The sequence below is a fragment of the Python bivittatus genome, unplaced genomic scaffold, assembly GCF_059951505.1.
Source record: "Python bivittatus isolate LINGU-HERP-01145 unplaced genomic scaffold, Pbiv_v1 ctg000220_np1212, whole genome shotgun sequence".
Classification (NCBI taxonomy): domain Eukaryota; kingdom Metazoa; phylum Chordata; class Lepidosauria; order Squamata; family Pythonidae; genus Python; species Python bivittatus.
Genome location: NW_028277048.1, coordinates 39,817,088 through 39,834,627, shown reverse-complemented (window position 1 = coordinate 39,834,627; position 17,540 = coordinate 39,817,088). Strand labels below are relative to the sequence as shown.

The following is a 17,540-nucleotide window of genomic DNA, read 5'->3' as shown; positions in this document are numbered from 1 at the left end:
GGCATGGGAAGCCTTTGAAACTGCTTTGCACTTGTATTATTAGCCACTTCAGGTGAAAGGGCCTGTGACTTTCTCAGGATTGCCTGGAAGTCCTCTGGAAGATTTTGTCCAAGTGGGAATGAATTTGGATTTTCCAATTAGGTGCACTCAGTGTACTGTTTGGTACCAACTGGGCAAAATTATCACCTCATAGTCTCCACATTGGGGTTGTTCTCTCCTCGGAAAAACTGGTTACTGCGGTCAGTCCTCACCACGTCTTTATCAACAGTGAACTGCACGTTCCTCCAGAATGCCTTCTGCTCATCTGGTGCTAGGGAGAGCCTGAGGAACACATTAGTTATTGCACACATATGCTAGAGCTTTGCAGTGTGTCAGATTCAGTTGGAAAGAGATGCTCTGGAATGCGTGGGAGTGCATATCCCGCACCTGCTGCTACTCATTAAAGCAACTGTGTCTTTTTTTTTGGCTGCTGCAAAGGGCTTCCAATGCAGTTGCGTGATCCTAGAAACTTCTTGAACGAGCTGCAGACAGGTGCTCTGTTTGGATTCCAAGGCATTCTGAAGCCTCTCTTCCCAGTGCAAAGCACCGCACAGCCCTAACATGAACTACTTTTGCACTCCAGATAGGGCACACAGGAGTAAACTATACACAACACACAAAATGACAAGTAGAATACTGCTTTTTTTTAAAAAAGCAGTTATAAAGCTTAGTTCTGCATCAACTTAAAATCCTCAAAGACCACCCCAAAAATTAGACTCATCTGATTGTTGGCAGTAGAATGTGCACTAACCTAGCTCCCCTTGGCAGGAGGTCACAAAAATCAAAAGCACCCAATACAGCCGCCTTTTCCACAACTAAATGTGCTTCTGATGATGGTGGGACTGAGGGAAGAACCTTGCCTGAAGATGTCGAAGATGTTGAAATTTAGAAGGCAGTTCTAAACGGAAGAATGCAGCCTTTCACCTAACCAAGTCCCAGTAGCCTGAAATACAGAGCATGTAACAAGGGAGGCAAGTGCTTCCTACAACTCACCCTCATCGACAGCCTGAATGTAGGGGTCTGCGCTTGCTGAAATTTCCAAACCCTTTTCAAAGGCAGACCCAGGAATAGTGGGCTACTATAGCCCAAATAGGTCAAGGGTACAAGTCGTAGTACTAGCTTTCATTGTGCAAATACATTCCTGGTCAGGTTCAGAGGTGAATGCACCATACGTAAATGGAAAAGCTTGAGTTTTCACGGTGAGTGTGATCTCAACTAACAGTTTGAAACCTGATTTCCTGCTCTTCCTTCTGATTGACCAGAACGCTTCAGGTTCTTCGACCACGCTTGAAAAACGCGTGCAGATTCCTTGGAACTCGATAAAAAGTAGGGACAGGGCTGGCTGTCATCAGATTATTGGTGGTACCAAGCCCTAAACTCTGGATGACCTCTCCCAGCAGGTGTTGGTATATGTCAACACAGTCAGCCCTACAGACCCAACCATTATGTTTGCAAACTATATTTTATGATTTGATATGTGTGAAACCAGCTGTGATTTATTCAACAAATCATATTTAAAGAAATCATGGCTTAATGTGACACGTGAATCAGGTCTCTGATGTACTTCTTTCACTTGGAACTCTTTCCCAGTCAAATCTCCCTCTATCTACCACAATGGTAATGGGTACTCCCTACTCCTGTTTATAACAACATGGATGCTTTGAGCAAGGGACTGGTCCTTAGTTAGGAGAGAGTTACTTTGATGTGGTGGTTGAGGTCCTGGCCTAGAAACCAGGAGACGGTGAGTTCTAGGCCTGCCTTAGGCATGAAAGCTGGCTGGGCGACTTTGGGCCAATCACCTTCTCTCAGCCCAACCCACCTCACAGGGTTGTTATTGTGGGGAAAATAGGAGGCAGGAGTATTAGGTACGTTCGCCACCTTGATATCTATCTATCTATCTATCTATCTATCTATCTATCTATCTATCTATCTATCTATCTATCTATCTAAAAAGATGATGATGATGATGATGATCACTGCTGCCTGGGAAGTTTACCAGAAGATGAACTGGGTATAGAGATAAGGGGATGGAGTAAGGGCAGGGCAAGGTAATTTTACAACAATATCTTGACACATTAGCCATCTCTTCCCAGCCACCTTTTCTGTTGGATCTCAAAATATTCCTCTTTCTTTGCAATACGGAGAGACTCTCTCTCTTCTGAAGTGGATTCATAGCTATAGTAGCGTAACAAGAACGGCCAAACTTCACCACGAATTGAGACATCGATCCCACCAAAGAAAATAGCCTAAGGAGGGAAGAAGAATGAGAACCTAGTTCAGAGAAAATGTCATAGTTTCTGAAACGGAACTCTTTTTACTCTCCTTGACAAGAGCTCCCTTGATTCAGGAGCCTACAATCTGCATATGCTGGGAGGGAAAGCAGAGCCCTCCCATTTCCCAGGGGAGATACAAATCAACTAATTTCAATGTCAATAAGTCCCCTGGAGGGCCTATACAATTAACGCATCATTCTCACGTCACAGCTTAATCCCCAATCTTGGAAATGGTACACTTGGACCCAGCCGTGCACAGATATTCCACCCCTTATTTACTCGAAGCCAGACTGTTTTGAGCACTTTCTTGGGGCTTGAGGGGCAGCACCAGCACCCCGGCAACAGCTGCAGATCCTCCTCTCAAAGAGCAGTGGCATACAATGCATTAGCAGCAATCAAACTTGGGAAGGAGGGAGCAATTCAGTTTTTCCCTTCTTGCAAGGATTAGGCCCTCAGGGACAATGGACAGATTCCTGACAAAATGAACCCAGATCCTCAAATGCCAGAGTCTGCCAGAGTGAGGCTCTCCTGTTAAAACCCGCAGAGCAAAACATGCCACCGGTGAGTTCCTTCTCACCTTCCTCAGCTTGTACTCTTCTTCTACTTGTCCAGCCTTGTTTAAATGACGAAGCCACGCAGAGACATCCAAGCGCTTATACGTGTTCTCCTCCGGGTGGGTCTCGGATGAGGGGAGCTTGGGCCGGCGAATGGAGAACTGCATGCAGGTCTTCATGTCGGTGAGCTGCTAATGGGAAACAAAAGAGGCGAGAGAAGGCTCCTGTCATGGCTGCCTCTGCCTCAGGTCTCCAGCTCACCTTGACACCATCATGGGAGAATGACTGTCCCCTCCACCCGGAAATTGGGGAAAGCTGCTGGCCTGGGCCAGAGAATGTAAGTGGAGGAATTAAGGTGCTGAATCCCCTAAAACAGCTTTGTTGTTTGCTTCCTTTCCCACCCCTCCCTGTCCAATATCACAGTTCACCCAGCTTGCAGCCATATCTCGAGTCTGCCCAGGAATGCATGTAATAAATTACATCTGATTGGCCACATACAAAAGCACTGGTGTTAGGGAAGAGAGAAGCAGCAGCGCCAGGCTCTCTGAGGACGCTTGCCATTCCAGGGCAAAAACTGCAGCTGACATTTAATTTAAAAATCAAAAGGTTGCTCCACACAAATGCAAGCCCCTGTGGCATTGTAATGAGAGGAAAGCAGCAGGAGAAATGTGTGTGTGTGTGGGGGGGAGGAATTGTGGGGGGAGGAAGGGAGTTTAGAAACCACTGTTTCTAACAAGCATCTCCAGTACCTTTAAACACGTAATTAAGACCTTTGCAAAGTCTTTGTGCCGATTAAAGGAAGATTTGGCAACAGGTCTTATCAAAACAGGATTGGAATGGACTGTAAAATGCCACGGAAGGAATAATTTCCCGAAGGGGCAGCTGTGCCATTCTGCCTCAACAACAAAACACCACCAGGTTTTGTAGCACATTAATGACTAATTTATTATAGCATAAGCTTTCATGGAGTACATCCACTGGCATCAGCATACACCTAATGTTCCAGATCCTGTAGGCAGCGGGAGTGGAGGGACTTCCAGGAAAGAAATGGTGGACTGAAGTTGGCTCCATGAAAAACAGAGCTGACGACCGTAGCCGAATGAAGAGGACTTGTGATCGCCCACAAGTACTCCAGACAGCTACTTCTCACGAGGAGACTGCAAGACACAGTCTCCAGCAGGTTTAGAACTCTGGGAGATGAGGGAATAGCCATTTTGTCAAACTGCAGTTGGCACCTTTAAAAAGACACTAATTTTGCATATTTGCTTTTCTAATCACTTTCAGAAATTGCTTGTTAACTGCTTTTCAACTATTAGGAATGTTTGGATTGACAAGTTTTACAGTGCTGGGTGAGTTTCCTTCAATCCTTAGCGAAAGAAGTTTTAAATACAAGTTAAGGAATAAACAGCAAAAGGGTGATTAAAACTTTGATTTTATAAAGTTACAAATGGACTAAGGGTCCAGATAAATTTGAAATAAGTCTTTGGAATTAACTATAAAGAATCCTTCCTGTGGGAAAATGCTTTTGTTTTGATTTTTAAAAAAAGAAAAATAAGATATGACTTTAAAAATTGGACATTAGAGGGAACTAAAATTACAATTAAAGGAGAAGAACACTCAAACTTGACTTATAATTACAGAATGAAGCAAAACATTTTAACATTAGACATATTGAAGGATATTTTTGAACAACGGACCCAGAAGTTAATTTTAAGAGTGTCTGCCTCTACAGACAGACTGTGTTTTAAAGATGTTATGGAAGAGGAACAAGTTTTACCTGACATGATTGAGACTGATTTGAAGAATGACATGGAAAAAGATGTTACACTGGACATACAAAAGAAACTGGCTGATGTCTTAATAATTAAAAAGGATATACAAATAAGAAACCAAAAGAGTGACCTGGATAATTTTCCTATATCGGATTTACAAGAGAGACTTGTTAAAGCTCTGAATAATTTTGTGAGAAGGGACAAAGAAAAAATGAAAAGAAATTAAGTTCTACCACATTATTTGAAGGAACTAAAGATCAAATGGTTAGAAGTAAAAAGGAATATAAAGTTGGTTTATTTGATCAAGGTTCAAATAAAACAGATATGTTGTTATCTCTGGTACCTTTGTTGATCAAGATTCAAACAAAACAGATATGTTGTTATCTCTGGTACCCCTTAATGGACTTTTGCTGACATCAGGACTGAAATGACAAGGTTTTATGGAATGACGCTGAAAGTTGCCGGCCAGAAATGGTCGACGCTTCAGTGGTTCGAGTCCAGCCTTCGTGTTAGCAGGGTGAGCTCCTGTTTCCTCCCCAGTTCCTGTAAACCCAACAGTTTGAAAACTCACGTGAGTAGATAAATGGGTACTCTCACTCCGGTGGGAGGAAAAATGCTGGCGGCGCCTTGCAAAAAAGGAGTCGGGAGCAGTTGCCGGTAAGCGCGAAAAACCGTGTGTGCCCGAAAAGGGCGCGAAGCAACGGAAACCCCGCCTCCTGCGCTCGCCAGCTGGGCTCTGCTTCAGGAAGGAGGCTCTGGCAAACCACTTCCGAAACAATTGCCTTGAAAACCTCAAGGACTCGTCCAAGCAGTCACTGCAGAGTCGGTAACAACTGAGCGCAGATTAAAAAAAAAAAAAAATAGATAAGAGATGGGATATGGGAAAAAGAGGCCATTGGTTGTATTTTAAGAGAAGGTGATTATTAAAATTGTTTATACTTGTTGTGATGAAGGGGGAAGGCATTTTTATATATTTCTTTTCTTTTTCTTTACTATATTCTTATATTTTTCTATTTTTCTCTCTTCTGCACCTTCTATTTTTTCTTTTTATTCTTTTATTTTCTTTGTATTGATTTATAAATGGTAATCTTTAATAAACTTACTATAAAAAAAAAAAAAGACGGTGTGGCCAGTGAAGATGCTGATACATCCTAGACAGAAATTCAAATCCCTCCCCTTCCAAGGATGCATGATGTTCATCTCTCCTCACACTAAGCAAAATGGAAAAGACAAGTGACTGCTTCCACTGCTGTGTCCATGTTTATATACAGCCAACCTGTCATGCACAATCACTGAAAGCATCAATAACAGAAAAAAACAAAACTAGGCCCAAATCTTCAATGCCCAATAAAGCATTCTATGCCACCCACCACCACCGACATTATTCTTGAACATATCTACATTCCTGCCAGCTACTTCTGGTTATGTAATGTGCTATTTATCCCAGTTTTAGAAGAAATGAATATTTTGGATGCCTCCACTACATCTAAAATGAAGCCAGGAAGTACTGCCGCTCCTGCTTCTCCAGGATAAGAAAGAACCAGCTCACCTTTCTGAGTTTGCAAGTCCAGAGGCTGTCGGGAAGAAGGAGGGAAGCTACTGAAGTTGAATCCCTGTGTTTCATCATCAGGTGAACTGGTGGTTTTCATGCACACATGGGTTCCCTCCTCCCCCTCCCCTGCCCTTGTCTAGTCTAACTTACCTGGTCTTTGAGATGGGTCTCTGTGCAATACTTCCATTGCTGAAACACTTCGGAAAGTTTATCCAGGCCACCATGGTGAAAGTGAAAAATCTTATACTGACTCTCCCGGCTAGCGACCACCAGCTGCCCGCTGGTGCAGGCCTCATCACTGAAGGAAAAGGTGCAGAGATGCAGGAATACAGAGTCACCAACATTTATTAGCTAGAATGCCTTATGCTGGGAGCCTCTGAGATGGATGGTAAAGCTGCGTTGGGAATACTGCATGCATGTTACCATTTCTGCAGTGTGCCAACTGTACTAAGAGGACTTTACTGTGTTAACCGCTGTCACAAGCTAATGCTTGAGAAAGAAAATGGATACTACTAGCCTTCCAGCACAGTCAGAAGCCTGTGTCCGATGTGATTCCCATTATTGCCCCACATCTCTTCCAAGGCCTCTCCTCACTTGCCCACTTGTTTTACCATCACTTCCCTGTAGAATGTGCCAGCGAGGACTGAAATGGCAAATTTCCTTGAGAACTCCAAACCGCAATCAAAATGAATTATGGAAATAATCTGACCTTACTTTGCATAATATATTCTGAGCACATACTTTGATTTTCTCCCCTGGGGGTAGATGTTGCTTTTCATTTTCTCCCCTGCAGAGCACACACGGCTCTAATTATGAACCAGCATAGCCAAATTGTAGCTTGTGAGGTCCTGAAGAATCAGGGCACGCCACACACTTCTTGGTACCCGGTGAAGTGCCTGGCCTCCATCTGGTAGTACTTACCAGATTGTTTATGGTAATCAACCTGAGCCTTGGTATGCTTGGCAAATCCTAAGAATATGGATTTGAGCAAAAGAATTGAGGAACCAGTTGCCAAGGTCAGTTTGCTTCTCCCTTAAACTCCTTGTGGCAAGGCGTAAATAATTATCATGCTAGACAGACCTACAAGCGAGATAACAGGTGGATCCGAAGGATGATTAGATAGAAAATTACTCCTTTAACCTTAAACTTTCTAACATTAATGGTGGATAAGAAAGACTTGTGGCAGTTCAGTGGGACCGCTGGTTCCTGTGACTCTTAGGAATCCCAGCTTTTAACAAGTCATCACTTGGGCTGGTGACAACACAACTAAATAATAAAAGCCAGAGTTCAAGGGAGTGGAAGAGAGGGACAAAAATTAGCTTGCTTGATAGTTCCAAATTGCATAATTATATTTTTCCAAATCTGAACTTTATGTGGATATGTGGTTAAGAACAGCAATGAAAATGTAACATCTTCATATTGGTTTTATAAAACATACAAGCAAATTCTGTTAATTACCTGAAAATAATAATCTGCCTTTTTGTTTATGTGGCCTGACTGGACCATGTCAAACTTACCTACTCAACTGCATAGTCACTAGAGATCAAAGCAAAAGGGAAAGAGGATGATGGGAAAGGATGAGGGACAAAGTTATAAATATATATGAAATGTTCATGGGGAAAGAGACCACCAAAACTCATAGAGCAGTGTTTCTCAACCTGGGCAACTTTAAGATGGGTAGATTTCAACTCCCAGAATTCCCCAGCCAGCATACTGGCTGGGGAAGTCTGGGAATTGAAGTCCACCCATCTTAAAGCATGTGGAGGTTGAGAAACACTGTCATAGAGAGATAGGCAAGGAACTAATCCCACAGCTGGGAAACAGAATGGATTGTATTGATCCCAATTCTCAGGAGCACTCATTAAACAACAGCTACGTATGTGGACTATCGCTTAGCCCATATAAAACAGTCGCCCCAATTTGGCACCCTCTGGATGCACTGAACTACAATTTCAAAAATTATCTCTTGGTACCTGGAAGAATTTTGGGAACTTTTGTTCAGGACAAATGGGAGGGCAGGTTATGAAAACATGACAAAAAACATCCTATGTTTAAAATAGCACAGACTAAATATTATTTAGGGAAATTATTCTCAGGAACTTGTTCTCTCAATTAGTAAGCGTCTGTAATACCATTCTGTACTGACAAGTACTGAGGCAACCTTCACTTTTCAACTTAAAAAATAATAATAATTAGGACCTAGACATAATATAAATATAATTAGGACCTAGATGGGGAAAAGAAAGCACCAGCAGAAATTCTCAGGACCATTTTATGTACTACCTTGGAAACGTCATATTTGCTGAGGTCATGTGTAATCCCAACCTCCAGAAGCTGACTTTTATGTAGGTAAGAAGAGCCACTTTACATATGGATACGCAGAAGCTGGCCTGCTTCCAAGTCACTTTTTTTGTCAGCTCAGTGAAATTCTTTTGCCACCCAGACGAGTGTTCCTTGGTGACTTATTCAAAACACACAGGTACGCAGGGTAAATGTGGTCTGAAAGCCAGCAGATGAAGATGGATGATATCATCATTCCGAGGAACTATGTGGCGGCATGAAATCTTTTGGCAAGCTTTTCCAAAAGGAAAGTCAAGGATGAAAATTCATTCTGGTTTTGCTGTGATGAAACACATCTAGGTAACAGGGCAATGCCAGCCATGTCCGAATACTGTCAAATCTTACCTGAAAAAAAGGCGAAGAGACCTCATCTGTCCCAGGTCAACTCTGAAGACCCCACAGATCTGTTCCAAGGCAAACACCTTCTGTTGCTCATCCCATCTGGAGGTCTGCACCTGCCCATTATTCTCCTGGAACTGGGAACTGGGATCAAGGCTTGAACTGGAACTGGTTGAGCGAGTCATGTGGCTTTCACATGGATCTCTACACCAAAGGTAGAAATGGACAAATAAAGAAAGGAGGTGGTATGAGGCAGAACATTACTAACTGCAAGAAGCAGTGGTACAGTTGCTGAAGGGTTGATGGGGGAAATCCAGGTTGGACTCCATTTTACTACAAAGTCGATTCTATTATCCTGGCAAGAAACCTCAACCTAAACTCATTCCTGCACATGCATACACATACACATACACATACATACATACATGAATAAATGGTCTTAGAAATTTGAAAGCATAATTAACTAACCACACCTGAATCATTAAATTTTACGTGAGTAGGTAAAAGCTTCCAAGTTGTAAAGTAAGCGTACATACAGAAGCTATAGAGCTTAGTTAATTGGTATTGCACACCAGCACTCCTAATTCCACAAATGAACTTTTCTTATCTATTTCTCACCACTCTCTTTCCAATTTCAAATCAGTCAACCACCCTGCTTGGTAAAGATCTTTTCAAATAGATGAGAATCTAGTTCAGACTGAGATAAGAGTTATCTCCAGGGGCCACAATGTTACAAGGACAAAATGGGGAAAAAAATGGATGTGCCAAGAACTTTTGCAAAGATGGAGGTGAGTGATGTGAAAAAGAGTGTGATTTCCTAATTGTGAATGGACAGGGAGAAGCTCAGGTTATTCCATTTCTGCCCAGGAGTTACTGGGCAGCCTTGGGTAAGCTTCTCAGTTATAGCCACAGCCCCATTTTGTAAAAGTGGCGACTTCTCAAAAAAGATTTTCCTGAGTGCAAAGAATATTGCTACGTACTTCACACATAAGACAGGCTATTATCTAGTGTTAATTTCTCATGTTCTTGCTATAGCAGGAAAGATGTGAATGTGGGAAGTCACCCAAATCAGACCACTGACCTATTTAACCCAATACTGTATTTCAAACCCTCAGAGGTCCCTCCTAAGCACTTCACCAAGAGATTTTGTAACCCAAGATACCAGGAACTAAACTTCTACAAAGCATGTAGAACGTTACTGTAGACTTTTCTTTTCTAGACCAAAGAGTCAAGTCCCACAGAGCTGGACAAGATCAAGGAAGCAAGAATAAGGAAGGAAGGCACCTTTAATGCCAGTATTAGAGGCAGATACAGCATCTTAGAATTGCAATTGGAATCTCCAATCCTCATTTAGTTAAGGTAGAGCCTCTCAGAATGTTCTGAATCGTTTCTTCCCAGGTTTCTTGTCACCTGGACTGAGCTGCCTTTTATGAGGTAACCTACGAAGGGACTCCCCTCCTATCTCTCACTCATTTATGCTGAACAGTCCTTGTGTTACTTTCCCACACACATGCGCACACCAGTTTGTCACATCGTGTTTTCTCCTATTTTAGTGTCAGGTAAGGTATTTGGAAAATACAGCCGAGCTGAGGGATGGTATACTTGCTTATTTAAGCATTTCTTAGCACATAGTCTCCCTATCAAAAGCTTTGCGATGCACACAAAGAGTCCCTAAACAGCTATTATTGTTCAATTGTCTTAATTATGTCAGCAGATGCTAAGCTGCCAGAGAATTTGCATTCGCTTTTACCAAGGAATAGAAACCTTCTTTATGTGTGGCCTCTACTGATTTTTGTAAGGTTTCTGAAAGAACAGCAACTACAACTCGCAAATGTTCCACTGTGCCTCTATGCGTTTTAGAAAAGAAGATGAAAACAATTTACTTCTCAACGTCTCTCAAAGAACTATGAAAATCTGGGACATGTAAGTCTTTTGGAGAAGCCATTTTAAAAATCTGAAAAGCTTCTAGTTAGTTGGGATGCGCCATATCCCTGACAAATGCAATCCAGGGAATATTTTGGCTATTCCTTGTCCTAGCAATTTAAAATATCAGACAGCCATTTTCTCTTGGGACTCCTGTATCATATTTGGGGTAGAAGAAATGGTGCTACAGTTGACTAAACAGAAGAGACTGGGAATGAACAAAGAGAAATATCAAGAAAATGAACTCAGGAGATTCTGCTGTTGTTACTTCAAGAGGTCAGATTTCAGAAATCTGTCCATCCCCTCCCCTGCAAAATGCCAATCCCCTTCTTGAAGAAAAGCAGGAAAACCAGCAGTGTGCTGGGAAATAAGTGAATCTGAAACTGTGACCTCCAGGATCTGGAAAAGGCCAATCTATTTGAGCAATCTGAATGGGCTCTCCTGTGAAATCATGGTTTGCAAAACAAGGGAAGGAGAAAATATAAAAGCAGCCCCCTGAAAGGCCACTTTATGCAATGTTTTCTAATCCGCTTATTGAACAATGCAGATGCTGAATGCTGAAGAAATCACACACTCAGCATGCCAGTGTGGACCTCCCTCCCCCAATCGGCTTTCCTAACCTGACAACAATGCTCCGTGAGCTGGGGCCACCTGAGGCCACTGGAAGAGCCTTATTTTTAGCATTCCGCAGCGGATGGGGTCCTGGCATTCCCCAGAGAGTCAGCTGGAAGGCTGCATTGTCCATAGGGCCCTTGGGAGAAGACCAAGTTTACCACTGCACCCTGAAACCAGACTCTGAATACACAGCTCCACAGGACAGTCCCACTATAAAGTAAACTGACAGCCCAATGTCCCAAAATGTTAAATACATGCTAGCTCTTTAAGCTAAAACCAAGCTAATTTGGACCTTACGTGAAATGCTCTTATTTCTGGAAGACTTCGGGCTCTTGGTTTTAGGGGCCTCTGATGTTGCTGCCCCTTTCCCACAACTAGGACAGAACTCACGTCCTTCTCTTCTACATAAGGAGCTTCTTCTAATCCTAAACCTACCTGTACCTCACACCAACATGACTGAGTGAACAGAGGCAGAAATGACAGATAAATCCAGCATCATAATTCAAGTTCATATAGTGCTGCATTATGACTGCACTATAGCTAAATTCTACTATTTATGTTTAGTCTAAATAGTACTTTTGCTCTGCCTCTTGAGCTATGGAGGAATGAAATCACTCTGTGCTCAAGTTTTGTGAGAAACATTGTTGTACGGCATTTGATTCCCTCCTTATATTCCTCAAACCAGTCTGGAATAAATGGCCAAGAATTAGAACTTGGAAGAGACATAACACTTCTTTGCCGTAGCTGGCACAATCTTTAAAATGACAGTATTACATAAAAGCAGGCCAGCATATTCATCCCCTGTGGTCCAAAGAGGAAGAAGCAACTTAGTGCTATTACGGACCAAGCTGTGGAAAAAGGTTGTCTTCGTATCAAGGACCCCACTGGGATAACAAACGCCCTGTCTGCATTCCCTCGTTACTCTTAAGCAGATCAGTTAAAAACTGCAAATGTGCAAATCTTGGTTAGTTTTAACCTTGCCTAGTTTTTGTGGTTCAGTGTCTAGATAAACCCAGGCTATTTGGATGGTTTAAGGTTCGAGTACTGAACCTGGAAATGAATACATTTGGTGAATAGATTAAGCATGTGGTGCAAATCCTCATATTGTTTTAGTTAAATCACTTCTAGCATGTCAGCTTACCATCACTACTACACTGTTAACATTTATCAATGTGTTAAACATTGGTAAAGCAACATTATCCCCCTGGAGGAGCTATAAGGTGACCACGCCAAATACTAGAATAAACAGAAATGGAAAACAAGAAAGCAAAATGTCCTTTACATCCAATTTGGTTAGGTAATCACGGAAGAACTGGTGAGCTATCTTTGCCAGAGACATGCAAGTGTTTCAAAGTCAGGGGCAAAGAAGGCATTGCCAAAAGTCCAGCAGAATGGCTGAAAGAAGGTACGGGGTAGGAATCACGGGCTGGGCAAGTCAAAATCTACCTCTCTGTTCTTTCAGTGAGCCACGAGAGAGAGATCTATCAGGGGTCTTCATAAGACAAAATGGTACAGGAAAGGGGTAAGCATGTGGGAGAGAAAAAACTACATATTATATTTCCAAGAGTTTTTTTAAAAGCTTAGGGCTCAGTCACCAATCTCTGACAGTCCTCATCCACAAGGAAAGTGCTATTAAAAGGAAAATTTCCAAATATGATTAAAGGGGGGACTACTTTGAAAACCTTTTCCAAAAAAAGAATGAACTCTGATTTGTGTTCTTGTATGAGATTTGCAAAATTTCAATCATTAATTAAAAAAAAAACATTTAAAATTACTTAATTAAATTACTTAATATTACTTTTTAAATTAAATTGTAAAATTCATTTTAATTTTAAATTAATTTTAAATTAACTTTAATTTAATTAATCTTAATTTTAAATTAATTAAAATTACTTTTTGAATTTGTAGGCACCTATAATAATACAGGCTCACTTGCACTGCATTACTGTTCCTTCTGGGGGCTAGATAATATCAGTGATGACACAAGAACCAGCTTACAAGACCTCAAAAAAGCAATTACTGGCAGACAGTCCTGGCAAACGGATGACCTTAGGGCCACAAAGAGCTGGAAGCATCTGAATGACTGAATAGCAGCAACAACATCAAATGTGGTGCCTTCTGTCTGCAAAACTTGCTGACCTATGGTGTACAGGAAATGTGAAAAAGAACAGTACAGTAACGTAATATATACTGTTCACCTTGCTAGCCCAATTAAGTTAATTCTCTCAGAGAGTTTACAAAGAATTCATATTCAAAATGGGTCTTGAGTCATTCAGAAGCTTGCATACTGGCTAAGGACCCTCTGGAGGCATCTGTTTATTTGATTACTACAGCTTCCCATCTTATAGTCCACTGGAGTTTGGCAGCCAATACATTTCAAACAAACAAATAAATAAATCTTACATGAGTGACTCTGGGCATCTTATAAGATTAAAACAGACAAACTCACCAAACATAACCGTGTCCCCCCACGCCCCCGCTCACCATCAATAGCAGCAGAGCTCATCGTGACCCATTTATTGATACCAAATGCACTGTTTATACCATCACAAAATCAAGAACTTGTTAATATTGTGGTACACATTCAGAAAACGATAGCAGAAGCCAATTTTAAGTACACTCCACTATAAAGTGCTGCATTTATATTCTACCTGGTGTCCATGGAGGACATTCCTATACAACCCTCTTTTTGACAATGAAAAGGATTTACTACTGTAATCCAGGTCATGATGCTCCTACTGCTGCTAACTCATTAAAAGAAGAGTACACAACTTTCATATAGTCCGCCTATTTGTTCAGCCAGAATAAACAGTATGATTGGCTGCAAATCCTATGCAGTTGGGCTGCCCTTTCCGGGATTTTGAAAGTGCCACAAACAAAGAAATGAGGAAGGAAGAAGATGAAAAAGGAGGAAAAATCAGCAATTATAATATCCAGGGGAGGCTACTAAACAGAGATGTTTTAGTGTAATTCTTCAGCCAAAACAGTTAAGTTCTGTCCCTAAGTTGTTCTAGTAAAAGGAGCCAGCATGCCTATCCAGACCACCAATGCAATTAGAATTTTAATGATTCCAAACATTATTCACTTGAACCACTCAAATAAACAAAATTCAGTAAGCTACCCTAATTAACCCTGCTCATGAATTATTATTCTTTAGACTTCATAAATTTGAGGAAGACCACCCTAACTTTCTAGGTGATGTTTTAGAGGCAAGCTGGGCCAATCTCAGCCCTTGGGCCCTTTTTTGGACCTATACCCGGAATTCCTTAAAACCAGGCTCCTGAAACTTGATTGCAGTCTCTGAAAAACTGTATAGTTTCCTGCCATCCTCCACCAAGAAATTTAAGGAAAGAAATGCTCCTAGCATCTGAAAGAATTAATGCATGTCTTGGGGGTTTTAAAAATTCCAACTCCTCCCAAAGTAGGAAAAAAAGAAGCTAAAAATACTACCCCTGCCACCCTGATAGAAATCCATACATCACTGTTTGCCCTCTTCTACTTTCTATGGATCACAGCTGCTGAAAATATTACAGGGAAAGGCAGAGGTCTTGGCAGCTTCCGGAGGCAGGAACCATTCCTCCTCCTTACTATCTCACTAGCTTCTGAAGCAGGAGAAAAAGATTTGTGATGTTGCTCCTAAGATCAAGATGCTGTGTTATTTTTCTCTCTGTTAAAATTATAAGAAGCAATATCAGTACAGGGCCAAATTCTTGTTATCATTTCATTACAAGTTTTTTTTCCCTCCTCCTTTCAATTTCCAAGTTTAAATACAGTAATTAAAAATATTAATTTAAAAACAGAATTGGCTGGAATCCTCCTTGAAATACAGCCAATGGCACACCTCCCTGTGGAATCACGCGTAATTGGGTGTGGTGTATCAGTGTCCCTTTGTAACACTATACCAATTCCAGAAGGCTCCTTTTGTGCTCTCTTGCCTCAGGGCCCCTTCTATCAGCAGTCACATCAAATGGTAAGTTCATCAAAGCATCCACATCTTTGGTGCATCCTTCTTCTCTGTGACAATCAGCTGAGCAGCTATGTGAGAAAACATGCCTGAATTTTAATGCCCCACGTTTATATATGGTTCAAGAAGATCCAGATTGTCATGTTAGTTTGTTATCATCTAGAAATGGGAAGTCAGATAGCTCTGAAAAAAGAAGTGAACCAGGCATATCGAGGCTGCAAACTCATACCACTCTAATCCTAAAAACGTAATCAGTCTCTTCCTGCAAGGAGGAGTGGATGAACCAATCATAGCTTACAACTCTGGCTTATAAGGCCAAAAAACAACAAACAGAGAGAGCTTCTGTGGTTGGCATATCCTCCCCTGCCTGCAATCAAGCAAACAGGACCAGGAATGGTGATCTTTCCTGGTTAATGCTAAACATTCTGGTTTAAAGTGATACACAAATATAACCACATGCAAATATGTGTGGTTCACGGACCAACTATTTCTTTTTTGGGGTGGGGTTTATTATTGAACAATTTGAAGAAAATATATAAACAAGACCAAACATGAAACAAGAGTAAAATAATATAATAGAGATAAATAAACCAGGAATTTTAAAATGTCATGGAAGTTATAGCTTTTTAAAATAACATTAGTTATGAAGATACACACACCCACACCCACACATTAAGGGACTAAGAATCATTACTGAACTTAAGCTAAAAATGAGTCATAAAGTCCATGGTTCACAACAATATAAATCACTGAATGGAACTGTATACCTTAGTAACTTCAGCCCATTGTACCAGAGATCTATTCTGATTTAGGTGTCGCTGACCAAATATTTCAACTTCAGAGAGAAAAGGCATACTTTTAGAATACCACCGCTGAATAAATGTGTATATATTGCTTTCCAAGAGAAAAATAGACTCAAGTCTTTGCTCAGAAGGGTTTATAACCTGAAATTTAAGCAGTGATCAGGAAGTAAGGAAGAAGAGTGATTTGGGTTGTATGCAGTAAGGGGCATTTTGCTTCCCAGGGCACTTGGCTGGACTGGGAGGTTGAAAAAAAACATCCCAGAAGAGAGCAATGGAAAACCACTTCCATATGATTGGAAAGAAAAATATATGGTTGTGCCTAGGTAGTCTCCAGGAGCCAGAGATGACTCAGGGTGTCCTCATCTTTTCAGAAATGAACCCAGATGCATCTGCTCTCAAGAGGAGAACAGAGGCATGGCCTATTCCCATCTCTTCTCATATATGCTAACCAAATATATGCCTTTCTTCTGAAGAAGCACTGTAGCTCAAGAAGGCCAGAACAGATTAGCCCCCTCCCTCACGCACAAATACACACATGCACACACAAAGTGTCCATTTCCCCCTAGCCAGTGGCACTAAACACTATTTAAGTAGCTAATTAACTTTCTGGGCTAGAAAAGCTTCTGTAATTGCGTTTCTTTCACCTTTATAGCCCCCTCCCTCAAGGGAGCCGGAGCTGTCCTCTGGCATTTGTTCTGCTCCTTCCCACCACTCAGGCACAACTTCTACCTTGACAGCAGCCTGCCAATCATGGGCCACAAAGGTCGCTGGGGACTAAATTAGGAAGACGCTTGCGATGGACAAATCTGCCTAGCTATGCACAAAGAAAGTGCAAAAAGAAAATATGCTTACAAGTAATTTCTACATTATGTTGCAACGTGGCTTCAATAGCCCATCAGAGCTAAGGATTTCTCAGTCGTTTACTTATTTTTCTTTTTAAAATGGATGACGAAGATGTTCAAAGCCTAGACTGTTTATATTTTGTCTGCGCTGGCATCTGCTCCTCATCAAATTGAGGAGGGAGGGACATAGAAAATAAAAGTACTTTGATACTTCAAGCAAGGGCAATCATTTTTGGTTCCCAGGTGCTACATTAAGCACTTTGCATCTAACCTTAATCTCTCTGTCCAAGAATCCAAAACTGCATGCATACACACAGAGACATGGAACAAGCAGGCTCTTCTTTTGGGAAAGACACAAGTGGCATAATGGTTGGTATTCTGATCCAAGTTTAAGCCTTTCAAGATTCTCTCTTCAAGCACACATATGCACACAATAACTGCAGCTCTACATTTTGTATAATGCAGACAGAAAAAAAAAAAAAAGACCAGAGAGTCTAGAATCTCTCTCTTACTTCATTAAAGGA

The 17,540-nt window shown here is 41.4% G+C and overlaps 1 protein-coding gene across 9 annotated transcripts in view; it reads right to left on the bottom strand.

The window, feature by feature from the left end:
* TBC1D16 (TBC1 domain family member 16) overlaps nucleotides 1-17,540 on the bottom strand; it is a 61,092-nt gene that overhangs the window by 6,630 nt on the left and 36,922 nt on the right. For 8 of the 9 annotated variants that reach the window (XR_015795748.1, XM_088138389.1, XM_088138392.1 and 5 more), the window contains 5 exons: nucleotides 8,876-9,073; nucleotides 6,341-6,488; nucleotides 2,890-3,057; nucleotides 2,137-2,285; nucleotides 187-321 (listed from right to left, as the gene is read on the bottom strand). Coding sequence is in view for 8 of the 9 variants with exons in the window: in XM_088138389.1 (XP_087994515.1) it covers nucleotides 187-321; nucleotides 2,137-2,285; nucleotides 2,890-3,057; nucleotides 6,341-6,488; nucleotides 8,876-9,073 (798 nt within the window). In the remaining variant the exon portion in view is untranslated. The remainder of the gene's footprint in view (nucleotides 1-186; nucleotides 322-2,136; nucleotides 2,286-2,889; nucleotides 3,058-6,340; nucleotides 6,489-8,875; nucleotides 9,074-17,540) is intronic. The other variant, XM_088138391.1, reaches the window with a different exon arrangement.